Raw genomic sequence first — 10,657 nt, 5'->3', positions numbered from 1 at the left:
TTCTTCAAACACCTGTAATTTTTTTAGCCATATTAGTGCTGCCTTTGTACTACATGCACTAGAGATAATTGATTCTTTTCTCAGAAACAAAGCAGCTATTCGTGCTTTTTTCATATTCTGTGCATCAGATGAAAAGTCAGTTAAATGTTGAAGCAAGACTCATTCACTCATATGTGGGAATGCATATCAATATGCCCATCTTTTATTGGGACAGGTCCTGGAAAAGTTCCAGGATCCTTATTTGCATGCGGGTTTGCTCAGCCGCCGGTAGCCTTTTTAGCCTTTTCGCTACAGATAGAGCGAAAAGGTCGCATTCATCATGCTCTTTACTTATTGTGTGGAGTGCGTCTGTAAGCTTCCCAACATGGCTGGCTAACGTGGCATCGTCAGCCTTATTTGTATGTTTTTTACGCCTCTTTTCTTGTGTAGGCACTGGCTGGGGCATAAGAACTTCCCGCACTGGCGAGTGCTGCTGTGGAGAAGCGTGCTGAGACAAGGCATCCAAATCCCAGTCTTCAAAAGGGTCCACTTCTTCAACTTCTACAGTGTTGGTGCTGTGTTGGTGCCCTTCACTGCACTCTAGCACTACACTGGCCTCGGGAACAGCACTGGCGCTCAGCATTATGTGCGCCTCGGACACCGAGGTTGATGCGCTGCTGGACCCAGCTTCTTTGCTCATTTGCCGAGGCTTGTAGTTGCCTGAAGTCCTGCATATATCAAAAGAGCAAACATAAAACATGTATACAATGCATGAACTTGCATACTACATGTCACTGCTTGTAAAAATGTTTTCTGTACATCTCGCAAACTTTTGCCAGTCACTTGTTACCGGTCGCTTAGGACCATTGCACCTGAACTTACTTCCATCCTGTACGCTGTTTTTCTGTATTGTTTTCCTGTATATCCTTGCCATTTTTGCATCTTTTTTTTCACAAACTCATACACATTATTAAGTTTATATTGCTTCATGACCCAATTTACATGGGTTTCTCATATGTGAACAAAACCCTTTTACCTTTTTAAAACCATGTCATTTCTTTGTAATGCTTCTGTGGCTGCCATTGTACGGATTAAATTGAATGCCTTTCCACAATCCCCAAAAGTCAAATTTAGTATATGACAAACTGTAATATTATTAGTTTCTTCTTTCCACAGTGCATTGCTGTGTCCTGAGTTTTAGCTCAATACAGGTGTTGATAGCATCAGTGCAGTGCTTTGTCTTTCATTCTTTTGCATCTATTTTTCTGATGGCACTCTAGGAACTGTAATAAATGGAAGCCTTATAGCTGGTTACCCATCCTTGGAACTTAAGTCATTGAGTTACTAATAAAAAGTACTCTACTGTTGCCACTCCTCTCTTCTGGTTACTAGCGGAGCTTATATGCTGTCGTAGAGCCAATTTCCAGCCTTTCTGTTTGGCTTGACAGATCTGCAAGGCCTATGATGTGCAACATATCGGGAAGGCACTTATTTTAGTGCCTTGCTATCATTTCTTTACATTTGCAGTAATAAACTTCTGATTGACTGCCTCATTCAAACAACAATGCTGCTTTCACTGAAAATAGAAGTATACTTTTATGTCTAATGACAGGTTTTTGAAAATTCGGATCTACATGCAAGTCTGCACAGCTATGCAGGTCCTAACTATCCCCACAGAGTCAATTTTTAGTTTAAATACCATGAGACTAATACAAGTGGTGGAAAACGCTTCAATGTAAACTCTGCAATAATGCATTTTTTGCTGCTAGACAAGCGTCACTGCATCCAGAAATAGTCAATCAATGTTTACGGGAAGAAAAAGTGCATGGAATGCTTATGTGTGTGCTGCGCAATATCAGGCGATGTCGAACAACCCCAAGTATTATAAATAATTCCAAGTTTCATTGTTGTTTTGAAGGCCAGCTTGAGTAATTAGGCACAAATAGCAGAGAGCAGTGAAGGAATTTTTTCTGAATCTGCCATTTCCGTAAAGAAGCATAAACCAGGAGCACAATTCAATCTGACAAGTTTAACTGGTCAAGTTTGCAAACCAAAACACATATAGGTCTTCCACGAGGATTCCTCCCATTACAACATCATTAAAGCTGTGGTTACACTTAGTGTTTTATTATAATGCTGATCACACTGATGTTTGTAGTCCTGCATAACGTATTTCTCCATAAAAATAAATGGTTACAAGAAAGACGAAAACATGTTCATGAGCCTAACAAAAGTAAGAAATAAAGGTTGAAATATTTTGAAAGAAGTACCGCATTTTGCACGAATATAACGCGATCACAAATAGAGTTGGCTTCTACCAGCTGACAAGTGTGATGGTGAAGCTTGCCTAAAGTACCTTGAGCAAGTTAAAATATGCACAATTACCGATCTTAGTTATCAGTAGGAATGTATGCGACCAAAATATGACCATTTTCATTAACAGGCAACCAGCCTGAAAAACTGCATAATTTATTTGATTGGAAAAGTTGCTAGAAAACAGTAACCAAAAATAGAAAGCCATAAATAAATGTATGATTCTGCCTGCAATTCATTTTTCTCTCTTAAGCGATCGGTGCCATCATACCATTGCTCGTTGCTTTTCGCGCGCCGACTGAGGCCAAGATCTACTATTGCGGCCATATGAGCTACACGTACTGCGCACCGGCCGCTCGCGCGATATAGAATTTTTTTTTCGTTATTCCTGATGGCAAAGTCGAGAAAAATAAAAAAACTAAAGATACACCGTGCGAGCGGCCGGTGCACGGTGTAGCTCATATCGCCGCGATATATACAGTCGGCGCGCGCGAACTCTCCACGAAAAGCAGAACCTGCTTTTAAACATTTTTACATTTTACTCAGCATACAATAGCTCCAGTGCTCTAAACATGGCTGTACATGTTTGTGCTCACGTTTGTATGCAAAGTCGTGCATTTCGCCAGATTATGCTTGCTTCACTACGCAGGTGTAAATTGCGTTGGCAAGGCAGAATTAACAATTTTTGCGAACAGCTCGATATGGAAATCAATAATTATCAGTGAACTTACGGCCTGCTGTCTATGGTGTCCTTCAGGAATAGCAGCAAATTATAGTATGGCCAAGAAATGTCGTTGTCGGCCACTTCTTCGGCGCCGGCGCCGCTTTTTTTTCTTTGCTGTGAGTCGTTGTAGAGTCGGCGGAACTTGTCCCGAAGAGATTTCCACCTCTTTTGTACAATTATCACACCCTCTGCATGATTAAAAAACGACAGTTTGAAACACATTTCAATTAATCACTGCAGTTAGTCATGCTTATTTATCAACTTACCTTCGGTTGGCACTCCTGGCAATAATTCCGCTGCGACTTCCTTCCACAGCGCTTCTTTTATCAATTTGTTCTTGTGAGACTTGTGCCCGGCAAGCCACAGCGATGGCCGCCTCTCTACAGCGCCGATCAGCGCTTCGTTGTTTATTTTCGTTGCCATTTCCACGTGGGAAGAGGGGAAGCGATGAACAAAACGTAAAAAGAAAAGCACGCGAAGACTCCGCGCCAGCGAGAATTCCCAATCCGGATGTCGCGGCCACCCTGTCCTCTCATTGGTGTACGGCGCCTAGACGTGCGCCAATGAGAGACCTACGTCGGTGAGCAGCTTCCGGCGCCTGCGTGAACGCCGACGCCGAAATCTAGCAAGGACAGATCTCGGCGCTCCGCACGAGCTTGTTGGCGTCTCGTACCGTGCGCATGCGCAAACCGGTTCCTGCATACGCCAACAGCGCCGACGCTGAGCGCCGACGCCCAGGATATGTCGTTGGAGTTGGGCCGAAAACAAAATGGAGAGAAAAACATAGCAGTCAGCCCCTTTTCCTGCAAATGGATCCATGTAAAAAGAAACAGGCTCACATCCGACTATTCATTTTCAGAAGCCTCAGCAGTAGAGAATAAAATCAACGGATGCCATAATAATTTTTCTTCTCAATATTATATTGCATTTCGTGTTGAGTACTGCATTGTTATTGTTGTAATCGAGACTTTGTTTTGCTTATCAAATTACCACTGCTCTTGTTCATGCATATATTTCTGGTCTGTATTCTCAGGACTAAACTAAAACAATGATCCTGCTTGTTCGCATTAATAAATGCGTATTTTGAGCATTTATGTAATTTTTATAATTAAAGGCAAGGGGTTGTTGCTACTTTTTAGATGTTTATCAAATCCTGAACAAGAGATACTTTTGAGCCTCCTCCTCCCATGTTTTGTAAATAAACTGAAGGCTAATCAATACCATAATTACAATCAGTTGCATTTCTATGTCATGTTGTCAATGTGCGTACAAGCGACCAACGTTCTGAATAACACATGGGTCCTCTGCTGTCCTCCCTAAAAGTACATTTCAGGCTGCACTGCGCTTTTTTTGTTTCACTATTGATAATGCACAAGGTGCTGCCAAGTTGATTGATAGCAAGTATGATCGTTACATGTCGCCTTCTGAACCACTGCCTTAAGCTGGCTTACTTTCTATTAGTATGGGGTATATATTCTTACTTTTAAACATCTTGCAAATCTACAGCAGCAACAATCTAGGCATTATTTTATTACTTGTTCGTAGATACTGAAATCTCGCATTTTGAAATTTAAATGAGATGGGGAAAAATAACAATACACCAGACAGTGCAATGACAAAACAAGTTAAAGCACAAAAAGAAAAATATCCGTTTCATGTCACCGTTCTTGTAGAAAAGCAATACAATAACAGTTACTATGCGGCTGATATGGAACATGCCTTTGTCTAGTAGCATAACCAGCTGAGAAGGAGATAGTTTCAGATATAGGTTTTATAGTGTACATTATTAATTGAAATAAGAACTTCAATCTGCTGACATGATTCCTTTGACTTATTGAGGGCAAGTTAGCTCTTGTTAATCAGGCATTGACTGAAGTATGCTTAAAACTATTATAAGAAACCTTACCCCTTTTGTGTGTATTCTTTCTACATTATTAAAGTTAGATTTCATATTGTAGTGTTTCATTTGTAGAAATGCATAGCGCGAGAAGACCCATAACATGTTCCGAATTCTGCATGCATTTTCTAATATTGGCGGAGATCAAAAGCATAGACATACGACACGGACCCACACATGTCAAAACTTACCATCCACCGCTCCTAACACGCAACTCTGGGAAGCCACCGCCGCAGAATCGCTGCTGTAACGAGCTGCTTCCTGTGCCGAATTACTGCTGCTTGTTCCAACGTCAATTGCGGTCCTCTTCACGGAGGTAGTGCAGTTGCTTGCGAGTTGCTGCCTCTTTCTGTTAAAAGTGCCCCCACTTCGTGGAAATATTCGGGGCTCGTAGTTAACAGTGCGAGCATAATCTGACAGATCCTGCAGGATCTGTTCCTTTTCGGCGTATTCTTCTTCCGTGCCCGACCTGAATATGGCAAAATACACACGTCTCATAAACAAGTGAACGATAGTCTACAACTGTTTTAGCAGTATACGCAAACAAAACTTACTTCTTCAAATTCTTCGTGTCCTGCTGCCTCCAGTATCCCAGAAGAAGATCGACTCTCTCCTTCACTCCACGCAGCGTGAGGTCTCTCTTGATCACTTTCTTCAAGTTGGTGATCACCAATATCCATTTAATATCGTCGTCAAAAGGCCTCGTTGCTGACACTTCCCGCAGAATACAAATATCTTCATAAGGTGTGAAGCATTTGCGAGGCTTTTTGGCTTGCAAACGGGCCTGCGCCGCGATCGTAACCGACGAAGCAGCATTGCTGGCGGTCGTGCTGGCGGCTGCCATCTTGATTACCCATACACGCCCGCGCGCGCTTGCGCACGCTCGCGCGCTCCGCTGAAGAAGGCTTCCCAGCGGGGCGCCGTGAACACGCTCGCCGTAAAGGCCCTCAATAATAAGTTTATTGAGGGGCTTTAGCCAACACCACCTAGAAGACTGAAGGCCCCCGCACGGCGGCGTGACGTCACGCAAGTCAGATCGTCCTGGAAGTGGACTTCACCACACTCGCTCTCTCCCTATAAGCTGCATGTTGGCGTGAAATAAATTAGATTCGCTCGCTCGTGTTACCAGTAGGAACTAATATACTGCGTCTACAGTTATTTACGAAGCTTGGCCGGGAATTCTCACCCCAGTTTGTAGCTTCGTGCCTTAAGGAGTCGGTTTGCATGCTTACACATATAAGAACCGTTTTCTGACTGATTGGAAGCGAATGATGTAAAATTTTGTCATCACTGTGGTGCATAAACTCTATTTGATCTAGTAATAAGCTATTCACGTTGCAAGCTACCGCCATGATTATATTACATATATTTAACACTTCGGGGCTTTTTTTTTTACTTTCAAAAGCCCTATCAGGCAAGTTACAAAAATGGCAAGAAATTGGCATTACATGAAAGTAAAATGTCAATAGTTCAAAGTGGAATAAATGAACTCATAAAATGCACAAACTCATTTTTGCTCAGCAGCAATACAGGATCATTTATTATACAATTCGTCGAAAATAAATAAAAATACAATGCTTGACAGTCTCTTCTTTGTACAAGAACACATTCTTCGTAAAAGTGCACATAAATGCGATGCATGTCAGTGTCAGGAAAAAAGTTGGTAGAGTAAATTTTCTGCGAATACACTTTACTGCTTTGGCACACAGGACTGCTTCAAGTAAAGAAATTCAGGCGTGCACGAGTTTCCGTGACACGGAACAGACAGAGATTACAACATCAGAAGCCTTCTTGAGAATGAAGGTAGGATGAAGGACATTTTATTTGACATTGATGAAAGAAAAAGTTATTTTCTTTTTACAAACAATACTGTGGAAGCAAAACTGCACAAATGACACCTCAACTTTTAACAGTTGCAAGTTTTCGCTTTGCCTTTGTGGCAGACAACTTGTCGCTTGCTAACTTGTTATTTGCTGCTTTGCACAAGTTGTTCAAAAGGGTGTTTGCTGCTGCACTCAAAATGTAATGTATGACTTGTTGAGGAGTATGGCCATTCACACAAACATCCAGGTCATCATTATCATTGATGATGCCATGCACAAGGGCCACTAGCACTTCTTTCTGCTTAGGAAGTGCAAAGAACTGTTTTGCAAAGCGTGGACTCCTAAGCTTGTCCAGCACTATTTCTGTGGTAAGGACAGCATTCACAACAAGTTCGCGTGGGAACTTCAGGCCACCTCTTGTCATGCTGGAAATAAGGACATTTCTAGCAATGTCCATCTCTGTATCATCCATTATCAGATTTTCTTTACATGACTGGCACAACAGTTTCTTTACAGCTGCATGAGCACAGTAACCGGCAACATATGTCACAGCTGGTAGCCTTGCCACTTTCTTCTCAATATCGCTGTCCCAAACTGCGACATCAAACTGGCTCAGCAATGAGTTGGAGCTAATGACAGGAACATCGCACACCACATCAATGTCTGGTAACTCGAGCACTTTCTGTAGCCGCAACTTTGTCTCAGACTCGTAAATCTGCCTAATCGACACATGATAGTTGGCACCAGACAACTGACGGTACCGACCAAAGCGATCCTCAAGGGAATCTGTTTGAAATTTGCCTAGCAAAACATACTGCATACCAAGTTCTTCAAGGCAGTAGATAGCGACCTCATGGAGCGCATGAGTTGTGTGACATAAAGCTGAGTGAGTTTCTTTTGTTAAATGTCCTGCATCGTGCCTCAAACTTTCCCAGTAGTCGAGCCACTGCATCATTTTCCCCAAAAACTCTAACTGGGGACAAGATGTCGAGGTTATGGGTTTTTGCAAGTCATCTAAAAGCCGCTGGCCCTTTCGGGGAGTTTTAACGTTAACAACATTCCACCACGTTAGCACCATGCTGATATACTGAGCAGTACTGTCAGCATGCTGAATGTTGCTATTATGAAGTGCTGCCACAGTTGATAAATTGAATATTCTCAGTGCTAACTTTACATTTTGCCTCTCCATGTTTGAAGGATTCAGTGCCTTCAATGACAATGTCGGAGCAATCTTCAAAAGCTCATTTTGTTCGGATTCATGCAGCTCACATAAAGTGTTAAATGATGCTGCCAAGATTTTGGGTTTGGGGTCTGTACTTTTTGGATCTGGGAAGTACATGCACCTTCCTGCATTGCGTTGATTTAACCAGTTATTTCTGACACATTTCAACACGTGGACAGGGTCTATGACAAAAAACAAAGGTCGTGATTTGTCAGCTGGATGCTGATAAACTATCTTTAGTCTCGGAGGGTCTGAAAACAATGACATTGTCTTTCTGTTGATGGAATTATTGTCAGAGATGATGGCAATTACTTTAAATCCTGTATCTTCAAGCTTCATGACTAGCATTCGCAGAAAATCATGCAAACATTTTGCATCGATTGTAGCCACTGGCAATATATGCACAACATCTTTGTTATTTGAAAGCAGACTCTGAATCATAAAGACAAACGCTGTTTTTGCCGGGCTTGCAGTGTTGACTGCTGCACCGGCAACTGACCCAGCTTTAAAATCAAAGTATGACTGAATGTGGATTTCATCCATCATTAAAGTTACTGTCTTTTCATGCTCTTTCAATGTGGTAGCAACTTTCTTAGCATATGACAGGAAACAGGAGCCTTGCTGTTCTATGGCCGGGCTTACTTGCTGAGCAGAGCAGAGACGTCTTATTGTCTCTGGATGAGGCAACTTTACCTTCAGTGAACCTCTGAGGAATTTGTATGCATGCGGTGAAATGGTGTAAAGGAGGCTTGCAAATACGAGAAGGTCCGACGAGTAGCGTGCAGCGTTGTTGAGGATTAGGTCTACTTGGGATTTTATAAACTTCACGACTTCGAGGTGCCATTCGTGTAACTGGGGCTGATGATTGCATATTAACTCTTCTAACAGCTCCTCCACAGTTTCAAGCAGATGGCGAGCCCGCAGGTCATTGTAGGGAGAATGAGCACTACGCAGAGACTCAACATGTTGAAGGATGTCACTCAGTTGTCTTAAGTCCTGCAACACTGCAGGCACACTGACACCATGAAGGTCCACGATGCGTGTTTCCCCGTAATACACTTCTACACACATGTTGTCACAAACTACCACTGATGAACGTACAGAGGCGCCCTGATCAACAGTCAAATCAAGGAATAGAACTTTGGACTCCATTGTGATCACAGACCAAAACGGCGAGGTGTTAAAGCTTGGCAGAGCATGAAGAAATTCAGAAAAGCTTGTTACTTCGTTATGCTTGTCTTCTTGATGTTTTTCTTCTAGAGATTTTTCCATGGCAATGCGGAGTGATTCGTCCTCAACACGTTTTCTTTTATCCTCCGGAGCCTCCCGAGTGCACGCATGTTGCCGTGAAAGGTACTGGGGACAATTCGGGAACACACTTGGTACCGCATCCGGCTTCAGCCTGGAGACTTTCAGCGGCACTTCAATAACGTTTCCCGTCTTCACATCTGTGTACTTAGATGTTTTGACGTAATCGCTTGCCACAAAATGTTTCTCGCAAAGCTGAAATGAAAAAAAAAAAAAAAGACATTCTGTACAAATATGTTTTATACTACCAGAAAGATAAACGACAAAAAGAATGAGCACGTTTCAGGCTCCGACAACGCAAGCAACCCGATTCGGCTGTTGCTGAATACATTTAGCCGGAAAAACGCACATTGCTTTAATAAAAAAGCCGCGAATCGACTCATAAGCCATAGCTTACCACTGTGTTTTTCGTAGGAGTAAAATCCTTCCGGGGAACCGCTCTTGTCCATGCCGCTCGCCGCACAGGGTCACAAGGAAACACGTGCACGCGCACACGCGACTCTCCAGCATAGTTGGACTTGCAATTGGGAGCGCAACAGCAGCCCGGCATTCTAGCAATTTGTTTACGAGCACAACCACAGCACAAAATCGAAAATATGCAGCTTGCAGACGTAAAAACGACGCACAATCATGCCTGTTGTACGGACAGGCGGCATCCGATACAAACGACTGCAAGCAGCTCCGATCACTGTGGCCAGCACAAGTGAAACAAAATCCGCTAGAGGCGCATGAAAATGTGGCTGCCTAACTATGCCAAACGATGCTGTGTGCCATTCTTTAAGAATATAGCTGTCGAATGAAAACCGAATAGCTCAATACTGCGGCCTTTGGTATTATTTGGGCTCTAATTATACTAAAAACTAAAAAAATGACTTGTTTTGGTTGTAGTAAAAGTCACCGCTGAAGCCATTGCGAGCCATTCATAGCTGTTCTTGTCCGGCTTGTCCATGTTGCCCCCTCACCCCCTACCCTCGCCACGCGGACGTTCGGAGAGGTTGTCGCCGTCCGTCCGAGCGGCGATCTGAGTGTGGTGACGTAGGCGCTTGGGCGAGGAGGCGGCGCGGGGGCCTTAAGTCTTCTAGGTGGTGTTGCTTTAGCTCGCCGCCCCAGCGTTTTGCGCATGCGCAGTGGCGTCCGCGCCCGCTCGCTCCGCTCCGCTGGCCGTAAACCCGCTCGGCTAAAACTCTCTAGTGCTCGGACACTTGCGCGCGAGCGATGCGGACTCGTTGACCGTCTTTACTTTGTAAATAATGTACAAAGCTCCCCCTGTCTTTTCTTCCTATCGCTCCCCTCTCTACTTCCCCTCGCTATCCTCTCCCTATCCCCTTTTCTTTCCCGCCGGCCGCAGCTCAAGTGCTTCAGTTTTTTAGTTAGCAGTTGCCGCGGCCGGC

At 43.5% G+C, this 10,657-nt stretch overlaps 2 protein-coding genes across 2 annotated transcripts; both read right to left on the bottom strand.

Moving 5' to 3' along the window:
• Window positions 1-202: 202 nt before the first annotated feature.
• Window positions 203-3,439, bottom strand: LOC146171705 (uncharacterized). Its single transcript, XM_084586318.1, has 4 exons — window positions 3,283-3,439; window positions 3,024-3,204; window positions 461-707; window positions 203-217 (listed from the first exon to the last, which is right to left on the bottom strand). Exons 1-4 carry the CDS (start codon window positions 3,437-3,439, stop codon window positions 203-205), a joined length of 600 nt encoding a protein of 199 aa, XP_084442444.1.
• Window positions 3,440-4,604: 1,165 nt separating this feature from the next.
• Window positions 4,605-5,757, bottom strand: LOC146171704 (uncharacterized). The gene is made up of 2 exons (XM_084586298.1): window positions 5,468-5,757; window positions 4,605-5,382 (listed from the first exon to the last, which is right to left on the bottom strand). The coding sequence occupies exons 1-2, from the start codon at window positions 5,755-5,757 to the stop codon at window positions 5,094-5,096; spliced, it is 579 nt and encodes a 192-aa protein (XP_084442424.1). The 3' UTR covers window positions 4,605-5,093.
• Window positions 5,758-10,657: the final 4,900 nt, after the last annotated feature.

The sequence above is a fragment of the Amblyomma maculatum genome, unplaced genomic scaffold (genome assembly GCF_055883805.1).
Source record: "Amblyomma maculatum isolate TAMU_Amacu unplaced genomic scaffold, ASM5588380v1 scaffold_18, whole genome shotgun sequence".
Classification (NCBI taxonomy): Eukaryota; Metazoa; Arthropoda; class Arachnida; order Ixodida; family Ixodidae; genus Amblyomma; species Amblyomma maculatum.
Note: the sequence above shows the minus strand (reverse complement) of the source record. Positions and strands in the feature narration are given on the sequence as shown.

Coding starts and splice junctions, on each gene's coding strand:
- LOC146171705 (XM_084586318.1), bottom strand. CDS start 3,439: ATGGCAACGAAAATAAACAACGAAGCGCTGATCGGCGCTGTAGAGAGG. Junction 3,205..3,282: donor GCCAGGAGTGCCAACCGAAG/GTAAGTTGATAA, acceptor TTAATCATGCAG/AGGGTGTGATAATTGTACAA. Junction 708..3,023: donor GACACCATAGACAGCAGGCC/GTAAGTTCACTG, acceptor TGATATATGCAG/GACTTCAGGCAACTACAAGC.
- LOC146171704 (XM_084586298.1), bottom strand. CDS start 5,757: ATGGCAGCCGCCAGCACGACCGCCAGCAATGCTGCTTCGTCGGTTACG. Junction 5,383..5,467: donor GACACGAAGAATTTGAAGAA/GTAAGTTTTGTT, acceptor TGCCATATTCAG/GTCGGGCACGGAAGAAGAAT.